The following is a 17,891-nucleotide window of genomic DNA, read 5'->3' on the forward strand; positions in this document are numbered from 1 at the left end:
TCAAATCAATTTTTTAGAAAGTGAAAAAAACCCACAAATTCTTCTTTCTGGAGCTTGCTGGTGCTCAGGAGTAGGAGCACCATCTGTTTATCAGTCTCTAGTATGATAGTCTTACACTCAGTGCAGTTCTATTAAGCCTCTGCAATATGCAAATATTCCAGATATGCACATCTAGATACCACTTTGTGGCACCGTGCCATTGCCAGAGCTCAGAATCAGACCCAGCATATTTTGTGCCTTAACATGCAGAGGGAAGGGAAGATTCCCACCCTGTCATTTGTTTTCGAGTTAAGAATGCAAGACAGTTTGCTGCCTTAGAGCATCCAGAGGTCTTCTGAAACCAGGCAGACATTTGGTGGTGTGGGTCAAATGTGGTTTGAAAGGATATAGTGAAGTATTTTTAAAGCTATCACCCTGTATAAGTGACAGACTAACTCAAACATCAGCCCATTGGAAAAATCTGACTGAAAATTAGAAATGTAATTTTTATTTTATGGTAGCAGATCAAAGTTTGCTTTCAGTGATCTAATGAAATGTAATTTTACATCTGCTGCAGGTGAAAGGAGAACTGCAGCTCCGTGAAGCTTTAAGGCTGCTTGCTTTTCTTCTTTTATGTTTAGGTGCTTTGACAAGGAGGTATTTGTCTGCCAGTGTTAAGTGTGGAGCAGGATTGGGTTTCAAATAGGCAATAGATGGAGTCATCGATTTTCATAGCAGAAGGGACAACCTGGTCCAGCTCTGGTGACACAATTCAGAGCTGTGGGCTGGAGGTGTGAAGCACAACTTGGGCTCTGCTGCACTGTGCTTCCAGCCCAGCTGGAAGTGAGTGATTGCCTGTTAAAAATGCCTGTTCCCTTGCAGGGCAGTACGTCATGTCCACGTTCAAAAGGAACCCCCTGGAGCAGGCCTTCCGAACACCCAACGCTCACATGACCTCCAGCTACCTGATCAACCAGTACTGGATCACAGTCAGCCACAAGGCACCTGCCATCCTCTACGACCTGTACATGAGGCTCACGGGGAGAAAGCCCAGGTAAGGAATGGTGCCCTCAGCCTCCTGCACACCTGCCACTCCTGTGGAGAGCAGAGCTGGAACCAGCGATGAGAACTGGAGTCCTTCAGCTTCTTCCCGTCTCCTTCTCTTGAGGAAAATGAGGAAATGCATAGCTGTAGTTAAGCACAGCCTAGGGTTCTCACCCTTCCCATCACCTGGAGAACAGCTCATCTTTTGAACTTGGTTTTACACACTTCAGAGGTTCCCAAGGTGGAAGGGCTGGTAGTCTTCTGTCTTCTCTATATCCAGATCTCTAGCACTCCAGCTTTCCAATGGGATCACCCCTTTGTGGCGTGAGCTTGCATATGGACTTGAGTCTGGCAAGGTTGAGAACATACCAGCCAATACAGTTTTTTTCCCATAAATCAAATGCCTAAGTAGCTGTTTCCAGCACTGGTCTGAAATCTAGGAAGCAACTGTTTCTGAGTATGATTAAATTCTAATTATATTTAGGAGGGCAGTTCACCATTACAGTGAACTAATAGCACTGGCAGTGGTATGGCTTGGAGGAACAGCAATATCCATGTTCCATGTGGAAGGAATCCTCTTGTAAGTAATGTTACTCCAGACATTGTCCTCCTTTACTCCCTGACACCACAGAGGAGGACTTGTTGTGCACTGTGAGAACAGGCTGCCAGTGCTGTGTTGATGTCAGCTGCTCTGATTTATCCCTGACATTCTGCTTTGGAGGCAAATTGGTCCGTAAAAAGACTTCCAGTTATCCAGGAGGAAAGAATTACCCTGGAAATAGAGGTAAACTGAAAATTAGGCTGGAATCTCCAATCTTTATTGAAATGGGCAGTAGTAAGATCTTGGCACTGCCATTGCAATTGACATTTCTTTTCATTAAGCTGATTGGCATTATTAACCAGTGGACACTGCCTGCAAAAAATACTGTAGTTAAATGATAAACAAAACTCAGCATGATCTTCTGAACTTTAAGATTTGCAGTCTCAACAAAGATGGCTCACCAACGAAGCTGGGAGTTTTCCAAGTCTTCCCTTTTTTTAATATAGTTCTCCTTATTTTTTAACACTACTTCAGCTCATCCCGGTATTGCTGCAATGTGGTAGGAAGAACAGTAGCAGCTCATAGTTTCTTCTTTTCCCAGATACCTGAATATCAGATCTTTATGGTCTAAGGGCAGTAAACCACATGAAATTTTTAAAAAGAAACCTTTTTAGGTGTAATCTCATTTCACATAAATTTCCAGATATCAAGCAAAACTGCCCTAAGTGGTTTCCTGTGAGTGCTGCACATCTATCCATGACTTAGAACATAATGTGGTTTTATACCCTTAGTAGTCCCTTGGGGCAATCCCGTCTCACCTGAGGATCTCCTCATGCAAGGCTCTGTATGGGAGCAAATAAAGAAATAATTGCTGTAAAAAGTTTTCTAGAAGACAAAATGCATGTCTGAAGTGTGGCCACAGTGAGAGCTAATACTCAATTTATTCCTCTCAGTTCCTCCATAGTGGAATATGAGATTTCCTGTAAGAAATCTTTGCCGTGTTTCTACTCAGTTGATGTTTTGCAGAAGACCTTTCCTTCATAAAAATTATTAGTCAATGTTTTGAATGTGATCACATCAACTGAGCTCAGACAGTTGACATGAAATGCAGTTTTCACAGACACCTCTTCAGATCATAGACTCACAGACTGCTTTGGGTTAGAAGGAAGCTTTAAGATCATCCATTTCCACCCCTGCCATGTGCAGGGACACCTTCCACTATCCCAGGTTGCTCTGAGCCCCATGCAACCTGGCCTTGAACAGTTCCAGGGATGGGGTAGCCACAGCTTCTCTCGGTAACCTGTGCCACCACCCTCACAGGGAAGATTTTTTCCCACATACTAAAGAGTTGGTTCTCTTATCCTTTCTTTTTTCTATCAGTTTCCATTAGTCCTAAGCACTTTAAAGATTTTGGGGAGTCAGCTTGAGGGGCAGCTTCAGATCTTTCCAATCTATCTGCATTTCTTCTTCCCGAGTTCCTAAAATGTATTAAAATATTCACAAAGCATTGCCCCATGATGCTTGCCCTACACAGGAGGATTATTCTGAAATAAATTCAAAGCAGTTCAGATGAACTGTATTCAGTCGATGTGCACATAATTATTCAGAATGAAGGTTCCTTTAATCCGATGGTCTGCTTTGCTTCTAAAATGAAAGCCACTTTAAGAAGGAGTGCCTAAGGTTTTAGTGCTCTTTCCAGTTGCTTTGGGTGAGCTGCACAGTTCTGCTCTAAACTGATGGACTCATTATGTCTTGCTGTGCTGTGCTGAGTGCTTATCACGGTGGCAGTCGCATCTGCGTGGGGAGAGGCCAGCCTCACACCATTCTCCCACAGACTGCCACGTTTTATTTGTCACAGCAACTGTGTTACCCCCTGGGAAGCTCAATATTTTCAATGAAAACAGCTCTGTTTTCCACAAAAATCAGCCTTTTAATGCTTTCTCTTGCCCTTACCCAGTCTGAGAGGACATGGTGTCCTCTCAGAATTGACTGAGCCTTGTACATCACACTTTAAAACAACTGCCAGAGGTCTTTTTCACTTATGACCACTGGGACAACTAAAGTAATCCTGCAGCGTAGGACAGCATTACCATCATCCACTTTTGTATAAAAAATTAGTAAGAAAAGGCCAAGACACATCAGAGGACCTAAACCTTCATTTCCCAAGTCCTTAAGCATTTATGCCTATGAAGCAAGACAGTAGAGACGTGGAGCTGTTGGAGGGGGTCCAGAGGAGGGCCATAAAGATGGTCAGAGGGCTGGACCACCTCTCCTATGAGGACAAGTTGGGAGAGCCAGGACTGTTGAGGCTGGAGAAGAAAAGGCACATGGGAGACCTGGTAACAGTTTTTCAGTACTTTAAGCAGACCAGTGGGAAAAAAGAGGAGGCACTCTTATCATGGAGCATAATCATAGGATAGGGGGGAATGGTTTCAAACTTTAAAAAAAAGTACATTTAGATTGTATAGGAGGAAATTCTTCCCTGTGAGGGTGGTGAGGTCCTGGCACAGGATACCCGGAGAAGCTGTGGCTGCCCCATCCCTAGAACTGTTCCAGGCCAGGTTGGATGGGGCTTGGAGCAACCTGGGATAGTGGAAGGTGTCCCTGCCCATGGCAGGGGTTGGAACAAGATGATCTTTAAGCTCCCTTCCAAGCCAAACTACTCTGTGATTCTTTGGTTGTGTCTGAAATTTGAAGTTGAGCAAATGACTTCTGAGCTCAGGGTCCATACTGCAGATGTGGTCACCAAATACTGGAGCTACTGCCAAAAATCAGAGCCTTGCTTCAGTTCACAACTCAGGCTTGGGAGCACAAGAAAATTCCTGTGGCAGAAAGAGAAGTACCCACTTTGGGCACAGCAGCGCTGTACCTTTGTGGTGCAGGCTTCATGCCAGCTCAGATGGGCTCTTCTGTCCACAGAGGTGGAACATGAGGTAGATGGAGCTTCCAGCCCTTGCTTAGGTCAGACCAGTGAGGTGGACATAGTGGCAATGATGTTGGCTCCCATGCTGGAGCCAACAATTAAAGCTGGGTAGCTCTAGGCTTTAGCTCAGCTGGAGCAGTTGGGACTTCCTGGGCAAGTTCTCAGCCTAGCGAGTAGCAGGGCAGTGCTCAGGAGGAATTGGAATGTTTATTCACCTGGATTGGTGAATAGCAGCTTCTACATAAGGTCAGATTTCCTGCTCACCTCTGATGCTTCCCCTTTGTTTCAGAATGATGAAGATTATCAATCGGCTGCACAAGTCTATGACACTCCTGCAGTATTTCTCCACCCAGTCCTGGAACTGGTCTTCAGATAATATGAATATGTTAATGAGTCACCTTAACACAGAGGACAGAAAGGTAATTATATCTTGAATATGGGTTGCTAATCTCAGATTCTGTTCATCTGCAGCAATTATTTTTGGTGTATTGTGGAGCATTTAAATGATATCTAGATGATTGTAATTTATTTTAATCTGAAATTATTTATTTCAGGAGCTTTCCATTTATCACAGGAGAATATTTTCAGGTCACTGACAACACAACCTATTCTATGAAAACTTCTTCCTCTTTACAAAGCCTTTCTTTGCTCCAAGAGACAGCTGCCTGAGGCTTGCTAACCATTTGTCCAGTATGAGCACCCAAATTGAACTGTGGTAGTTGGCTCTGCAACATGATTTTGTTTATGCCAAACACCAAAGTGATCCATTTCCTTCTGCTGATCTAGCTGCCAAAAGAGAGTGCAGCAGAGCTGAGAGTAACACCGATGCAGAGGCACCTGTTGACTCAATGTCCAGTTAATTTATTTACACATAATTTTTGTGAAACGTTAAAACTCTGTGGAGGTTTTCATTTGAATCTGTTTGCCTGTGTGGAATGCCGTTTTTCTTCCATGATTCTCTCTGTGTGTGTGTGTGTGTGTGTGTGTGTGTGTGTGTAAAAATACATAAATATATGTATTTATGGAAAAGTTGCCACCTGAAAGATAGACACCTTTATTTTCTGTTAGCTAGTGCTACATTTCTGCTTGCTTTGCCCAGATTCCCAACTGGGTGGGACATTAACCAGCAGCTGTGAAACACAGTCTGCCAGTGCTTGGGAGCTTTGAGAATTTCAGAGAGAGGGCCTTGTCAGGAACAGAGATCAATGAAGAATTGATGCTTCAAATGAAATGGTTTTGAACTCTGGTGTTCAGCTTTCACTATTTGTCTTTAAATCCCAGTTATACAACTTTGATGTTCGCCAGCTGCACTGGTCAGAGTACATTGAGAGCTACTGCATAGGTGCTAAGAAGTACTTGCTAAATGAGGACATGGCTGGAATTCCAGCAGCAAAGCAGCATCTACGCAAGTAAGTCACACTCAGGGACAAAGAGAAGAGCTCCTGGCTAACTTTGGGGAAAATAAGTCTAGCTACAATGCAAAATAATAATAATAATAATAATAATAATAATAATAATAATAATAATAATAATAATAATTGTTATTGTTATTGTTATTGTTATTGTTATTGTTATTATTATTATTATTATAACTATTACTATTACTATTATTGTTAAAAATTGAGATAAATAACTTATTTCTTACCACAGCAGTTTGTCAGTATTTACAAACATAGAATAAGGGGACAGTTTGCCATAGCAAGGAATCCTAAACAAATTCATCGTTCATGTATCATTTTTAGGAAGTTTATAGGGACCTCAGGAATGGACTGCTGACTGCCTCAGACCATGGACTGTGGTGGAGTGATACAGTTTATCTTAAAAGGGCTCTTAAAAAAATGAAAAAAGTCTTGAGGTCTTTAGGTGTCTTTTTTCCCTTGGTCAAACACTGGGAAAATGAGAATTAGAGAACTGCAGAAGCTTTTGCTTGACAGAAAGAAAACAGGATCATTGCAATATAAAAAATTCAGTAATACCACTGAAATTGATGCTGTAAACTAATCCACTTCCCAAAACATAAAATATCCCAGTGCTGCAGTATTGCAACAGTGAAGACCATTTATGATCATTGTATAATTTCACAACTCTAAAGATGGGGTTTCACCCAAATAAGAGAACCTTGCTTGTCAACTCCTGTGAGGTTCTCGAGGCTGCCCCAAATCCTGCAAAGTGAGAGACAGCCAATATATAAAACCGAAGCAGAAAGTATTGGACACAGACTGTCCTGAAGAAAAACCTCTCCATATGGTTTGAAATGAGTGAAGAAGAGTGAATTCCAGTACAGCTATTCCACCTACACCATGAACTATTCACTGTGTTCCAGCTTCAGCACAGTCCTTGGCAAGACCAAGGACTCCAGCACAGTGTCTCCACTAAAACAGGAATGGCAAAAAGTCCAAGGGTCACTTGTAAATAGGATTTATTCCTGAATTACCTGTAGGAAATGCAGGGGGCTGGTGAGCTTCTCGTTGTTTGTGTGTTTCTTGACAAGATGCCTCTTTCCCAGGCTGAGGAACATCCGATACGCGTTCAACACCACCCTCCTTGTGATCATCTGGCGCATCTTCATCGCGAGGTCGCAGATGGCTCGAAACATCTGGTACTTTGTGGTGAGCCTCTGCTACAAGTTCCTGTCCTACTTCAGGGCATCTAGCACCCTCAGGCACTGAAGCCATTCATCAGCAACCAGCCTCTTCCAGAAGGACCTCCATCTCCTCTAATCAGCAACTGTGGGCATCGGGGTTTGAAAGTAGCAGAAAAATCCACTCTCTCCAACAGCAGCTGGCACTTATTGTACACTGCTACATGCTCACCTTTTTAATTTTAACTAATGCTTTAATATATGGTCTTTTTTCCATAGGACCAGGCCAATTTTTAAAGCCATAACTGAAGCTTTAGGAACAGGTCAAGCTGGGACCTCTCATCTAAAGTCTGATGTGCAAGAGTAAGGATTAACCAAAGTCATTGTCTTCCCATGTACTACTCCTTAGGCTATCTTAATCCCATCTTTTTCCTCAAGAGAGGCAAATTTAAAGCACGATCTTGGAAGACGAGAATGCCACCAGAGGAGACCCAGCTGAGGAAATTAACCTGTAAGAGGTCTTCCTAAAGCAGCTGTTCATTCATTCTCATTCAGTGAAATGGTACCTTACTGAAAAAACAAGACTACATGTTCTCAGTTTTTCAAAACTTAGGAGGGGGAAACATCAGTCATATGAGGCCAGTGAACACACAGAACAGTTTTCAGATCTTGTCTTGTATTGTTGCTGAGGACTGATGCTTTCAAGCCATACCTGAAGACACACATAGAATTCATGTACCTGTGTTAACTCTGCTCACTCACAAGCTGCTTTCTTACAGAGAGGTCGTCTTTTCTCCCTGTGGTTAAGGTTTCAGTCTGTTAAAAAATTCCTGGTCTTGCATTTATCACATTTGCTTGGGACATTTTGGGGGTCTTGAAAAATGCTGTATTAACCCTGAGAATGAAGAGAAGACTTCATAAAATTCAGAAGAAAAATACAGAAACGTGTCATTATTTTTGAAGTATGGGTCCTTTCTTCCCCTGCAGGAAATCTCTCCCTGTCGCTCAAAACCAGCCAGATACGGGCTTTCATTATAGCTAAATCATTTTGCAGTTGATTATTTCCAGTGGCAAAGAAAGTGTAAAGACACACATGGAGGAAACATCATTGGGCCTGTTCTACTGCCATTCCTGTCAGGAGGCATTAAAAAGTCTGAAACTTGTTTTTCTTGAGAATAGGTTAAATGTTGGATTTAATGATCTTAAAGGTCTTTTCTGACCTAAGCAGCTCTGTGATTCTTTGACTTTTCTGTAAGAACAGTCATGCAGCTGTGAAGGTAACACACTTTGTCCTGCAGTTTAGAATTTTCAGAATTTGATTTTTCAGAGTTTTAGAATTCAATTGCAGTTTAGAAAGGAAGCCAAGGACCTTCCCAATGCTCATGGCTGTTGGAGATCCTTGTTTCTTGTAGTGAATTATAAATTCCCATGGGGCCAGAGAGAGAGAGCATTCTTGAAAGTAGCTGGTGTAACAGCAGCAACAAATTTACTGCACTGTCAGATTTTCAGAGTCAAATCTTACAATGAAATATTATTTATTCAGATAACACTGAATAAGCACTTCTAAGATGATCAGTCTTCAATGCAGCACCCAGTTTCTCTAATCTTGTGTCATGCCAGCTGTCTGAAAAAGTAATGCTACACAAAAAACACAACAAAGTGACACAGTTGCTCTTTTGTGAGCTGAGAAGAGCAGAGAATTTGCAAATCGGCATTCCTGAAAAATTATACTTGGTTTTGGTAATGAAGGTAAGAGCAGATTTTGACAGTGCATTTATATCTGAGCCCTTCAAGCTAGTTCAGAAATCTTTGTAGAGGTTCAAGGAATGAATCTTGCCCTGTATGCCCCAGATGTCTGATTCCAAGCGATTGCCTACGGGTGCCTGCAGCAAAACCTGACCAGAAGTGTGCTGTCCAGTATGGCAGGGCTCTGGCATTGCCTGCCACAGACCTCTGTATTTGTCACACACTGCTTTTGATCTGTGCTTAAATAGGTCAAGCACCCAGTTTACAAAGATGCAAATTTCTGAAGCCCTTGCCTTGGAAATGTGCTTCCTGTAGTGAAACTGGTTGTTGTGCTTGTGTTTTTCAGCTTCAGGGCATGCTGTGCAAGGTGTCACCACCTGGGAAACCTGAAACTGTGCATTCAGGGGCTGGGGACCAGCGTTCCCTGTCCAGTGCTGCCACAGCAATATTTTGGGGAAGGTTGTGGCATTGTAGTTTGCTACCTTGGTGGGGCTGAGGCAGGTTGCTGCAGGGATTCCTCCAGGAAGAGTGCATTCCCTCAGTTACATCATTTGGTCATCAGGCAGCTTGCAGTCCTCATAGGAAAGGCTAAAACACAAAGCAAACCAAAACTGTAGATCACTTTGAAACAAACTTCCACTCAAACATCAGGAAATCATTTCAAAACTTATCCTGAAAGTCTGTTTAAGTGCCTGCCTTATGGACAAGCAGAAGCAACACTAAAGGGGATCATAAGTCTTGGGCTGTGCTTGTGATAGACAAAAGCTTGGGTCTCAGAAAAGTCAAAGGTGCAGAGCTGCTACAACACCAGTCAGCTCTCCTGAGAGTAAAGTGCCCCACCTTTTCTTCCCCTCCCCTACTCATGCCAGGAATTCCTCACAATATGCCGGTAGGCATTCACAGTTGTGTGCACAGGCTGTATTTTCCCCACAAGCCTGAAGTGTATTTTTTGCTCCCCTGAGCATATCCAGACCTGGTTTTCTGAACACACAAAAAGGTGCTGCATTCAAAACAGTGGTGGTGTGTCATTTTAAGGCTCTTCAGCATTTTGCTGAAGGAAACAGCTGCAGAAAAGCTACTCAGCCCCAAAAAAACAGCAAGAATTGTTTGGGTTGGGAAAACAGAGCTGTTGCAGATGGTGTCTGCTCTTCTGGAGACCTTTCGTAGCCCACACAGCATTGCCAGCAGCTGGCTCCAGAGCTCTGGCCGTGCCTGGGGTGGATCAAGCTGTTAGCTTGTTTTAACACACATGTAACATCAAGGGGAACTTGAATTTTTAATCAATTTTCTTGTGGCCTGAGATGTTTCCAGCTGATTGTCTGAAGCACGGACACATTTCAGAAAGCCCCAGTGCAGGGGCTGATGTGTGGCAGTGGCCCTTGAGTGCCAGTTGTGACTGTCATCGTGGGGAGCTGGGCATAAGAACTTGTTTTCGCCTCAAGCAGTGGCTGATGTTAAATGGTTTACTTTGTGCTTCTCAGTGGATTTGTTTGTGCTCTGAAGAAACCCAAGCCTTGGGGAAAATAATCTGAAAGAAAACACTGAATATCATTTCACCATCAGCAATAGGCAGAAGCTTGCAATTAACAAGTATCTTTTTTTAATTAAATGGTGATAACAAAACAAACAAACCACAACAAATCCCTACAATTAATCCGTGTTTTAACTGCTTTTGAACAACAACCAAAGCTGTTTATCATCAGCATGTTCCTAAAAAAATTTAATTTCTTACCCCTCCACCCTCCTCTGTTCCATGTTAAGAAAAAAAATTTCCACAGTAGGGAGGGAGAGGTAACAGACCCACTGATAAATCACAGGTTGTTGGCCCATTACCCACCTCCTACAGAAATGTGTTCTTTTACATTTTCTAAGGAAACATGAGTAGATCTGCCTCTGCGTACAGCTGCATCTTCCAGCACCAGACAGTAACCAGACAACATGGTAAAAGCAGTGGAGCTTATCCTGCAGTGCGAGGCTGTGCTTGTTTGGAGTGCCCTGTTCCACTTCAGTTTACCACAAAGCAATTAAAACATACCCTCGTTTCCAGTGTAAAAGGAACATAACCTGTAGCTGTTAATCGAGCCTTTATAATAAGCAACTGGGAAAAGAGGGAGGGGGGCATCCTTTTATTTGTAAATAAGCTACAGCTTCATGGTTGAAAGCATGCTGTTGCTCTTCCAGCATTGACTACCGCTGAAAGCAAGGATGAACTTTCAGTACAACTTTAGTACAGTGGGACCCCTTATTCTAGCACAGAGCAAATAACATTCCCCAGAAGGTAGATGGTGAACATCCCATTACATGGTGCTAAATATTGGTATGAAGGTGGTACAGATTTACTTAAAAAGAATTAAAATCCAGAAAATAAAGCGTATTTGGGGAATAAAGATGTACTATCCCACTTTTCTCCATTGCTTAAAAGCCAATTATGAATTGTTTTTTCAGATGAATATGAAGCCACTTAGAAAAGGTTTCTTGTGATCTTGGCAGACCCCAGTTTATAGTAAAATATGTACTCTCCCACTGCCCAGAGTTTCTACGGTTCTATCTGCTATTTCTATCCTCTTGTTAGCTACGAGACAACTTCCTGTTACAAATCTTAATTACAGAGTTTCTAATGTTAAGGCGTAACCTTTTGAGCTCTCAAATCAGATAAAATTGTCAAACCACAAATTGCGTGAACCTCAGCCATAAAATTGTTAATATGATGTTTATGTTATTTGAAACATTTAATAAAACAAAATATTTTAATGCTATGGTCATTTTGCATTGCTTGCTTTGCTAGAGGAGGTGGTTACTTGCTGGCCATCGCAGTTGAGCAGAGGCTGCTTCTCCAGCACATCTGCCCACATCTGCAGCACAGCTGTCGATAGAATGGCAGCCTACAGGAGGGAAACACAGATTTTAAAGGCCGCAATAGTGAGACTTTTAACCCCAATACAGAAGACTGAAAGGTCCTGCCGTGATGAGTGTCTGCAGCAAAGGAAAATTGGGAGTAACCCAGCCAACTTCCCCGAACAACATCCCATTTGTACCTGAGTATATTACCCCACATTTTTAGTTTAAGTATAGAGACCTCACCTCATAATGTTAGTTTTCTGTCAAGCAAGAGTAAATAATGTCTAGTAATTATCTCTCACTTCCTTGCAATATAGTAGACTTCAATGAGTGGAAAAGACACAGCATTATCATGACCCTGTGCTTAATGAAAATTATTTCCAATTCTGAAACCCAGGGCATACATCAAAGATACCACTTTCATTTTGTTAGCAAGTCTTTCCTTAAAATACCATTTTCCATTTTTTATATGTAAATGTGATCTTTATGGAGAAAAAAAAAATCAATTTTCCATTAAGATGCATCAATGAATTAAAGTCATCAGCAAGAAAGTTCGACCTCTTTTCAAGGAACAGATTTGAAGGTCAACCTGAAGTCTTCAATATTTAAAGCTTTTCTTCTGACATTCTAATTGCCCAGTATTATCAAGGCAAATAATAAATAAGTGAGGAAAATTGCATTAATTTTCATATTTTAAGGGAAGCAAAAATAGGGGGAGAGGAAAATGACGTAAAGTGGGCTAAATCCTTAGATGATAACACCACAGGTCACACAGAATAAACACCAGGTCTCAAGGGAAGGCATCCCAGACAATTTTCAATTTTCCCCATTTCCCTCAGTTAAGGACAACTGGTGTTCATTAAGAACTGAGCCCACAGATCCCAGTTCCTAACTCCCAGGATTACTGGCTGTGAAATGTGCTGTGGATAAATTGGATTTCTGGACTCATGCCCTACCTATGGAATGGATACCACAGCAGAGGAAGTTGAATTAATCAGAGCCTATCCAGAGCCAGGAAAGGGCCACATACTCATCTACTTCTCTTGCCACAGGTGCCTTGATAATATAAATTCCTGCAGTTGCCTCTACTGCAGTCTCAGAGGTGGCTTGCTCCTTCCAGGGAAGCAGCAGGTAACACCCAGTCCCAGATAAAAAAGCCACAGCAAAGAAATACATCTTCTGTGAAAGAAGATTAGGCAAGAGGGGATCAAGACAATAGCTCTGGAGCTGCCAATGTGATCCATCTTTTCCCAGTTTTCCCTGAACAAGGTATGGAGAGAGCTTTCAGAGGGCTTTCAAAGAGGAATTCCCACCTCAGCTTGTACCCTACAAGCACAAAAAAATCTGTATTTTTGATTCAGTTCTCACTGCACGCTCCTCCTCTCCAAGTGGGATTCACAACCACTCCAGAGAATACAAACCCTTGAGAACCACTGGCTTAATGAAACATCATTCATTGGATTAAACCTATATAAACTGGCCAGAGAAATCAGGGCTGGTAAAAATGCCAGCAAAAAAGTTTGAAGAAAGAGGTTGTAAGTGTATTTGGATCAGTAAATGGGCAAGATCTGAGGCACACAAAGACTGGTATTTTGCTACTGATAACACAGGTCCTTTGCCACTGTCATTTGTCACCAAGTATTTGCTGTGCAAGACAATGAAGAGCCCCCAAAATTCAGGCCCCCAAAATGCAGTGCCTCTGGCAGTTAGGTTTTGACCAGAAAGTAATGGGTTTGTAGCATGGCACAATCTTGCCGAGAGAGGCAGGTGGATTTAAATGTATCTTTCTCTTTGCCTCAGGTTTTTAAAAATGGAGGCACTGTGGAACTTGAGGAATGAATGAAAAATTTAAAACCACAGACAGTAAAAACACAATGGTAATTGCAGAGTAATAAATAAAACTGGCTGCTTGAAAGTGTAAACAGCATTGAGCTGTTCAACAGTAACTGTGTTTATGCAACACTGAGTTTAAGGGAGAATTGTGTCCTCTCTTCACAATCCATGATTATTGATAATTTTAGCACATTTTGTTACTCCCCCCCCCAAGCTGAGGCTGATGTGACAATTGGTCAGGGGAAAGAGAAATGTCAACTGCCCATGGGAAATTTGCTACCACTTAGCACCTCTGGGAAAGCTTTATTGATAAATAAAGGACTGCCAGGAAGGATATGCCAAAAAATAAACTAAGATTGAGTCAGCAAGGGCAAATTCAGCAGTGAGCAGACTAAGGAGGTAAATTAGCTTGAAAAGCCAAGTGAGGCACAAGTTTGGCACTCTGCAGTCAAAGCTGGGAGAGAGGATGTGAGTTTAGGCATCTGATAGATGACAGGCCTAGTGGTGGGATAGTAAAAGCAACAGTTACATTATTTCATTAATTCTTTAATTTTTGGCATTAGGGTGAGATTAATATTTCCAGGGAAAAAATTAAATTGTTTTCCTAGTCTCCATTTTCATAATTACTGACAATAAAGAATGTGAAAGCAAGCAAAGGAATTAGCTAGAATTTAATATGCAGTAAATTCCAACTAGCTTCTATTAGTATTTCTTCTAATTAAGATATTGTTTAGCCTTAGAAAGCAGAAAATCAGTCAATGAGCAATACAAAATGGTAAACATATTTTGGTATATAAAGCAAGAATTTATCTGCTGGGAAGTTTTTGTTTACAGCTTGCTCTATTACAGCATTTGGCATTTTATTTGGAAGTGCTGTGTCCTCTAATGAATATGGATTTGAAACATTGATAAGTTTTGCTTATATCCTTGGATGTCTTTTCCAACATCAGTGATCCTGTGATAAGAAGGATTTTACCTTATCAGAGGTGAGACAAAATACTGAGAGAAAAGATCCCAGGCAACATCTACTACCCCAGGGCACAAAAAGCAAGTAAAAATCCTGTTCCTCCCTTCTGCTGAAGAGATGGTGACAACTGGATACCCACCACAAAAGAAAGGACTGTATTTCCAGAAATCAGGTGTCTGCAGCCTCAGAGAACCAACAGTAAGATCCCAGGGCAGGTAAATCCCCTGAACAGCTTGTGGGAAGATGGGCTCTTAAATGTTCTTTAAGGAGCTGCTAAAGAATGTACTGTCTCTAACTAGAGAAAGGGAAAAAAAAGGTTAAGAGAGTAAATCTGACAAGCCACAAATTTCCTTACTGGTCAGAAATCATGAACAGGAATGGCACAGGAGGTGACAAGAAGGTCAGATTACATAAAATAATGTATTTACAAATAAATAAATAAAACACAGACAAACAAATAACTGGAACACAGAACAGTCCAAAAACATTCTATAAGGTTATTGACTGGAAGACAAGAGAAAAAAAAATAATCTGTGTCTTTGTAGAAAAATTAGCATAATTTATGTAATAAACATAAGATCAGCACCAAAAGGGTAAGAAGTCAGAGCAGACAGAGAGGAGGTTACAGAGTACTTAATTTAGATTTTTTACTGTCACCTATAGGCTGGAGCAAGCTGAGGTAGGCTGGTATATATCCTGGAGAGCTCAGGAAAGATGGACAAGATTGCAGAAGACAAAGGAAATACAAGAGGACAAGAATGTGGGAACTATTTTTAGTGAGACTGACTTCAGTACAAGAACAATACTCAGCAGTCACTCAGCAGTTAAAAAGAAAAAGAATAATAGTGTGGAATTCCAAAGGCAAATTATGTCACATCAAATTTTCTCTTACAATAGAGTGAGAGGCATTGTTAAAAGCAGAGGAGTTGGAGATGGCATACAGTCTGCGCTTTAAGAGGTTTTTATCTCACATGATCATTCTCACGAATAAACTGAGGCAAGAACACTTAATTTGCAAAATTAATGCAAAATTAATGCAAAACCTGACAGAAAATCACAATACTTCTTTGCAATTCATTGTTAACCTGGGAAATTATATTATGTGTAACCCCAGATGAGAGGATTCAACAGATTCATTAAGGATCTGAATGCAGGCATAGAGAGTAGGACCTTGGCATCAAGGTGGGAAGGCTGTGAACAATGCAGGGGACAGGGCTAGTTAGAACTCAGTATATTCCTGTTAAATTGAAACCCAAGGCTCCTACTTAAGTTAGTGAAAATGATGTCTTTCAAATTAAAAATACTTGCACGGACATCTAACATGGACTTGTCTAATCTGAGATACAGTCTTGAAAGAATTTTATATAAATTATTATTATTAGTTTCCCAAATGCAAGAATTTTAAATTATAAAATTATAAAATGCCATATATATGTGTTCTAACCTACTCATGTATTACAACAGACTCTTTTATTACTAACACACTATTTTTGCATGAAGACCCACTGCTTTCTTTAGTGAACTTGAGGCATGAGTGAGAAAACTCTTCACAATCTTTTTTGCACCTCTGTCACCTGGTGATCTTACAATCTATCATGCCACACAGTTCAAACTCTGCTGGGCCAAGAAAATAATTAATTTCTTAATTCATTTTTCTATGACAGTCACTTTGGTGTCTATAGGCTAGATTCATTTAGATAGTGGGAATAGTATTCTTTCACCAGCTTCCAATATGTTGAAGTCAGTTAATCCAGGCTTCCATTTTTCCCTGCAGGGAAGAACAGACCTTGCTGGAATGTGATTTGTTAGGATGCTGCATAAAGGCCTATTGACAACCAACAGCATCTAATGCAACAAGCTCATTCACATCTATATCATGGACTCTGAAGGCAAGGGAGAATAATCCTGTTTATTGCAAAATACTGGCTGTTACTGTGATTGGGATACCCCTCCCCTCCAAAGCACACAACTGCAGAAAGGGGAAAGCTCAACCTGCTCAATGAGCAGCACCTGAAACTGCCATAAAACAAGGTCACAAATCACAGAATATCCTGAGTTGGGAGGGACCTGCAAGGATCATGGAATCCAGCTCTTCCCAAATCAAAATTAATCCTGACAAATAAGGGGAAATGGCCTGAAAACCAGAAGTTAAACAAAATAATCATGTTAGTTTAGAGCAGCACCAAGGAGTGGCTACTACTGAAAGCACATGGGACTTAAACCTGTGCCCTTAGCTGCAGGATCTCACTGTCAAAGAGCTGCTCTGTGGCCCTGGTGTGTGCATGAGCAGAGAGAAGGTCTGAAAGAGGCAGCCATGATCCCACAGGGCAGAAAAGGGCTGGCACAGCAAAGGAGGGCTTCTGGAACTGGGAAATACAGACTGTGAGTCCCTCCACAATCCCTCATTAACAACTGCAGTGAGCCAAAAGGACACAGCTGGAAACCTAGAGGTCATGTCTTAGGAGTTCCTTATCTCTAAGACTCCCTATGATCTGTTAATACCCAGATATTAATGTTCCCTAAACAAATTTAGAGCACCTCTCCTATGAGAAAACACTGAGAGAATTGGGATTGTTCAGCCTGCAGGAGTGAACCTATGGGGTGACCTCATTGTGACCTTCCAGGACCTAAAGGGAAACTGCAGGAAAGATGGAGAGAGACTCTGGACAAGGACCTGGAGTGACAGGACAAGGGGGAATGGCTTCACATTGAGAGAGAGCAGGTTTAGACTGCATATTGGTAAGAAATTCTTCCCTGTAAGGGTGGTGAGATCCTGGCACAGGTTGCAACCACACAAAGGGGAGGATTGAAGGGAGAACAGAAAAAGGGTTCAAAAGCAAACTAGAACAACGAAAGTACATGTCAAAAGAACTGTAAACGTCAACAAACTTCTTCCCACCTCTCTTGGTTTGAAAAGACAGGTGTCAGCTAAGGAAGGCAGGAGCCTCTCTTGAAATGGAAAATGTAAACCCCCTCCCTCCAAATTATTATAATTTTGAAATTAAGGGGATTTCAGGCACAGATATGGGAGTAGGAATTACAGTTCTTTATTAGGAAAATAAAATAAAAATGCAGTAATACAAAACAACACTGACAGAGCCAGAATACAACCTGACACCAGGGTGTCGGTAGCAGTCTGATTAAATGGTGGCTGCAGTCCTCCTGGAATGACAGGTGTGGTTCTGTTGGAACAGGGATCCTGTAGAAGGGTGTAGTTTTCTTCTGAAGGCCCAGTAGTGGTGTAGATGAGCCTGGTCTTCCTCTGGGAATCCAGTGCAAAAGAAAGCTGCTCCTCCGGGCATCCAATGGGAAAATGCTGCCTGAGGTTTTTCAAGTCTCAGATTCTATCCAGGGAGGAGTGCTTGGCTCCTCCCACTGGCTGGAGGATCTCACAATGGGATGATGTGATTTTATCAGTCATGCAGAGAGTCGATGACCC

General features: G+C 41.7%; 1 protein-coding gene and 1 long non-coding RNA gene across 6 annotated transcripts in view; one reads left to right on the top strand and one right to left on the bottom strand.

Moving 5' to 3' along the window:
* The window catches only part of LOC135300736 (fatty acyl-CoA reductase 1-like), a 118,747-nt gene extending 107,177 nt beyond the window's left edge, over positions 1-11,570 (top strand). For all 5 annotated transcript variants that reach the window (XM_064420493.1, XM_064420494.1, XM_064420496.1 and 2 more), the window contains exons 9-12: positions 862-1,033; positions 4,777-4,906; positions 5,769-5,896; positions 6,994-11,570. In XM_064420493.1, the coding sequence (XP_064276563.1) occupies positions 862-1,033; positions 4,777-4,906; positions 5,769-5,896; positions 6,994-7,156 (593 nt within the window). In that variant the 3' untranslated portion in view covers positions 7,157-11,570. The remainder of the gene's footprint in view (positions 1-861; positions 1,034-4,776; positions 4,907-5,768; positions 5,897-6,993) is intronic.
* Positions 7,351-17,784, bottom strand: LOC135300740 (uncharacterized). Its single transcript, XR_010362503.1, has 2 exons — positions 17,564-17,784; positions 7,351-14,747 (listed from the first exon to the last, which is right to left on the bottom strand). It is a non-coding gene; the product is annotated as an uncharacterized LOC135300740 (long non-coding RNA).
* Between the last annotated feature and the right edge of the window lie 107 nt (positions 17,785-17,891).

This window comes from Passer domesticus, chromosome 5 (assembly GCF_036417665.1).
Source record: "Passer domesticus isolate bPasDom1 chromosome 5, bPasDom1.hap1, whole genome shotgun sequence".
Classification (NCBI taxonomy): Eukaryota; Metazoa; Chordata; class Aves; order Passeriformes; family Passeridae; genus Passer; species Passer domesticus.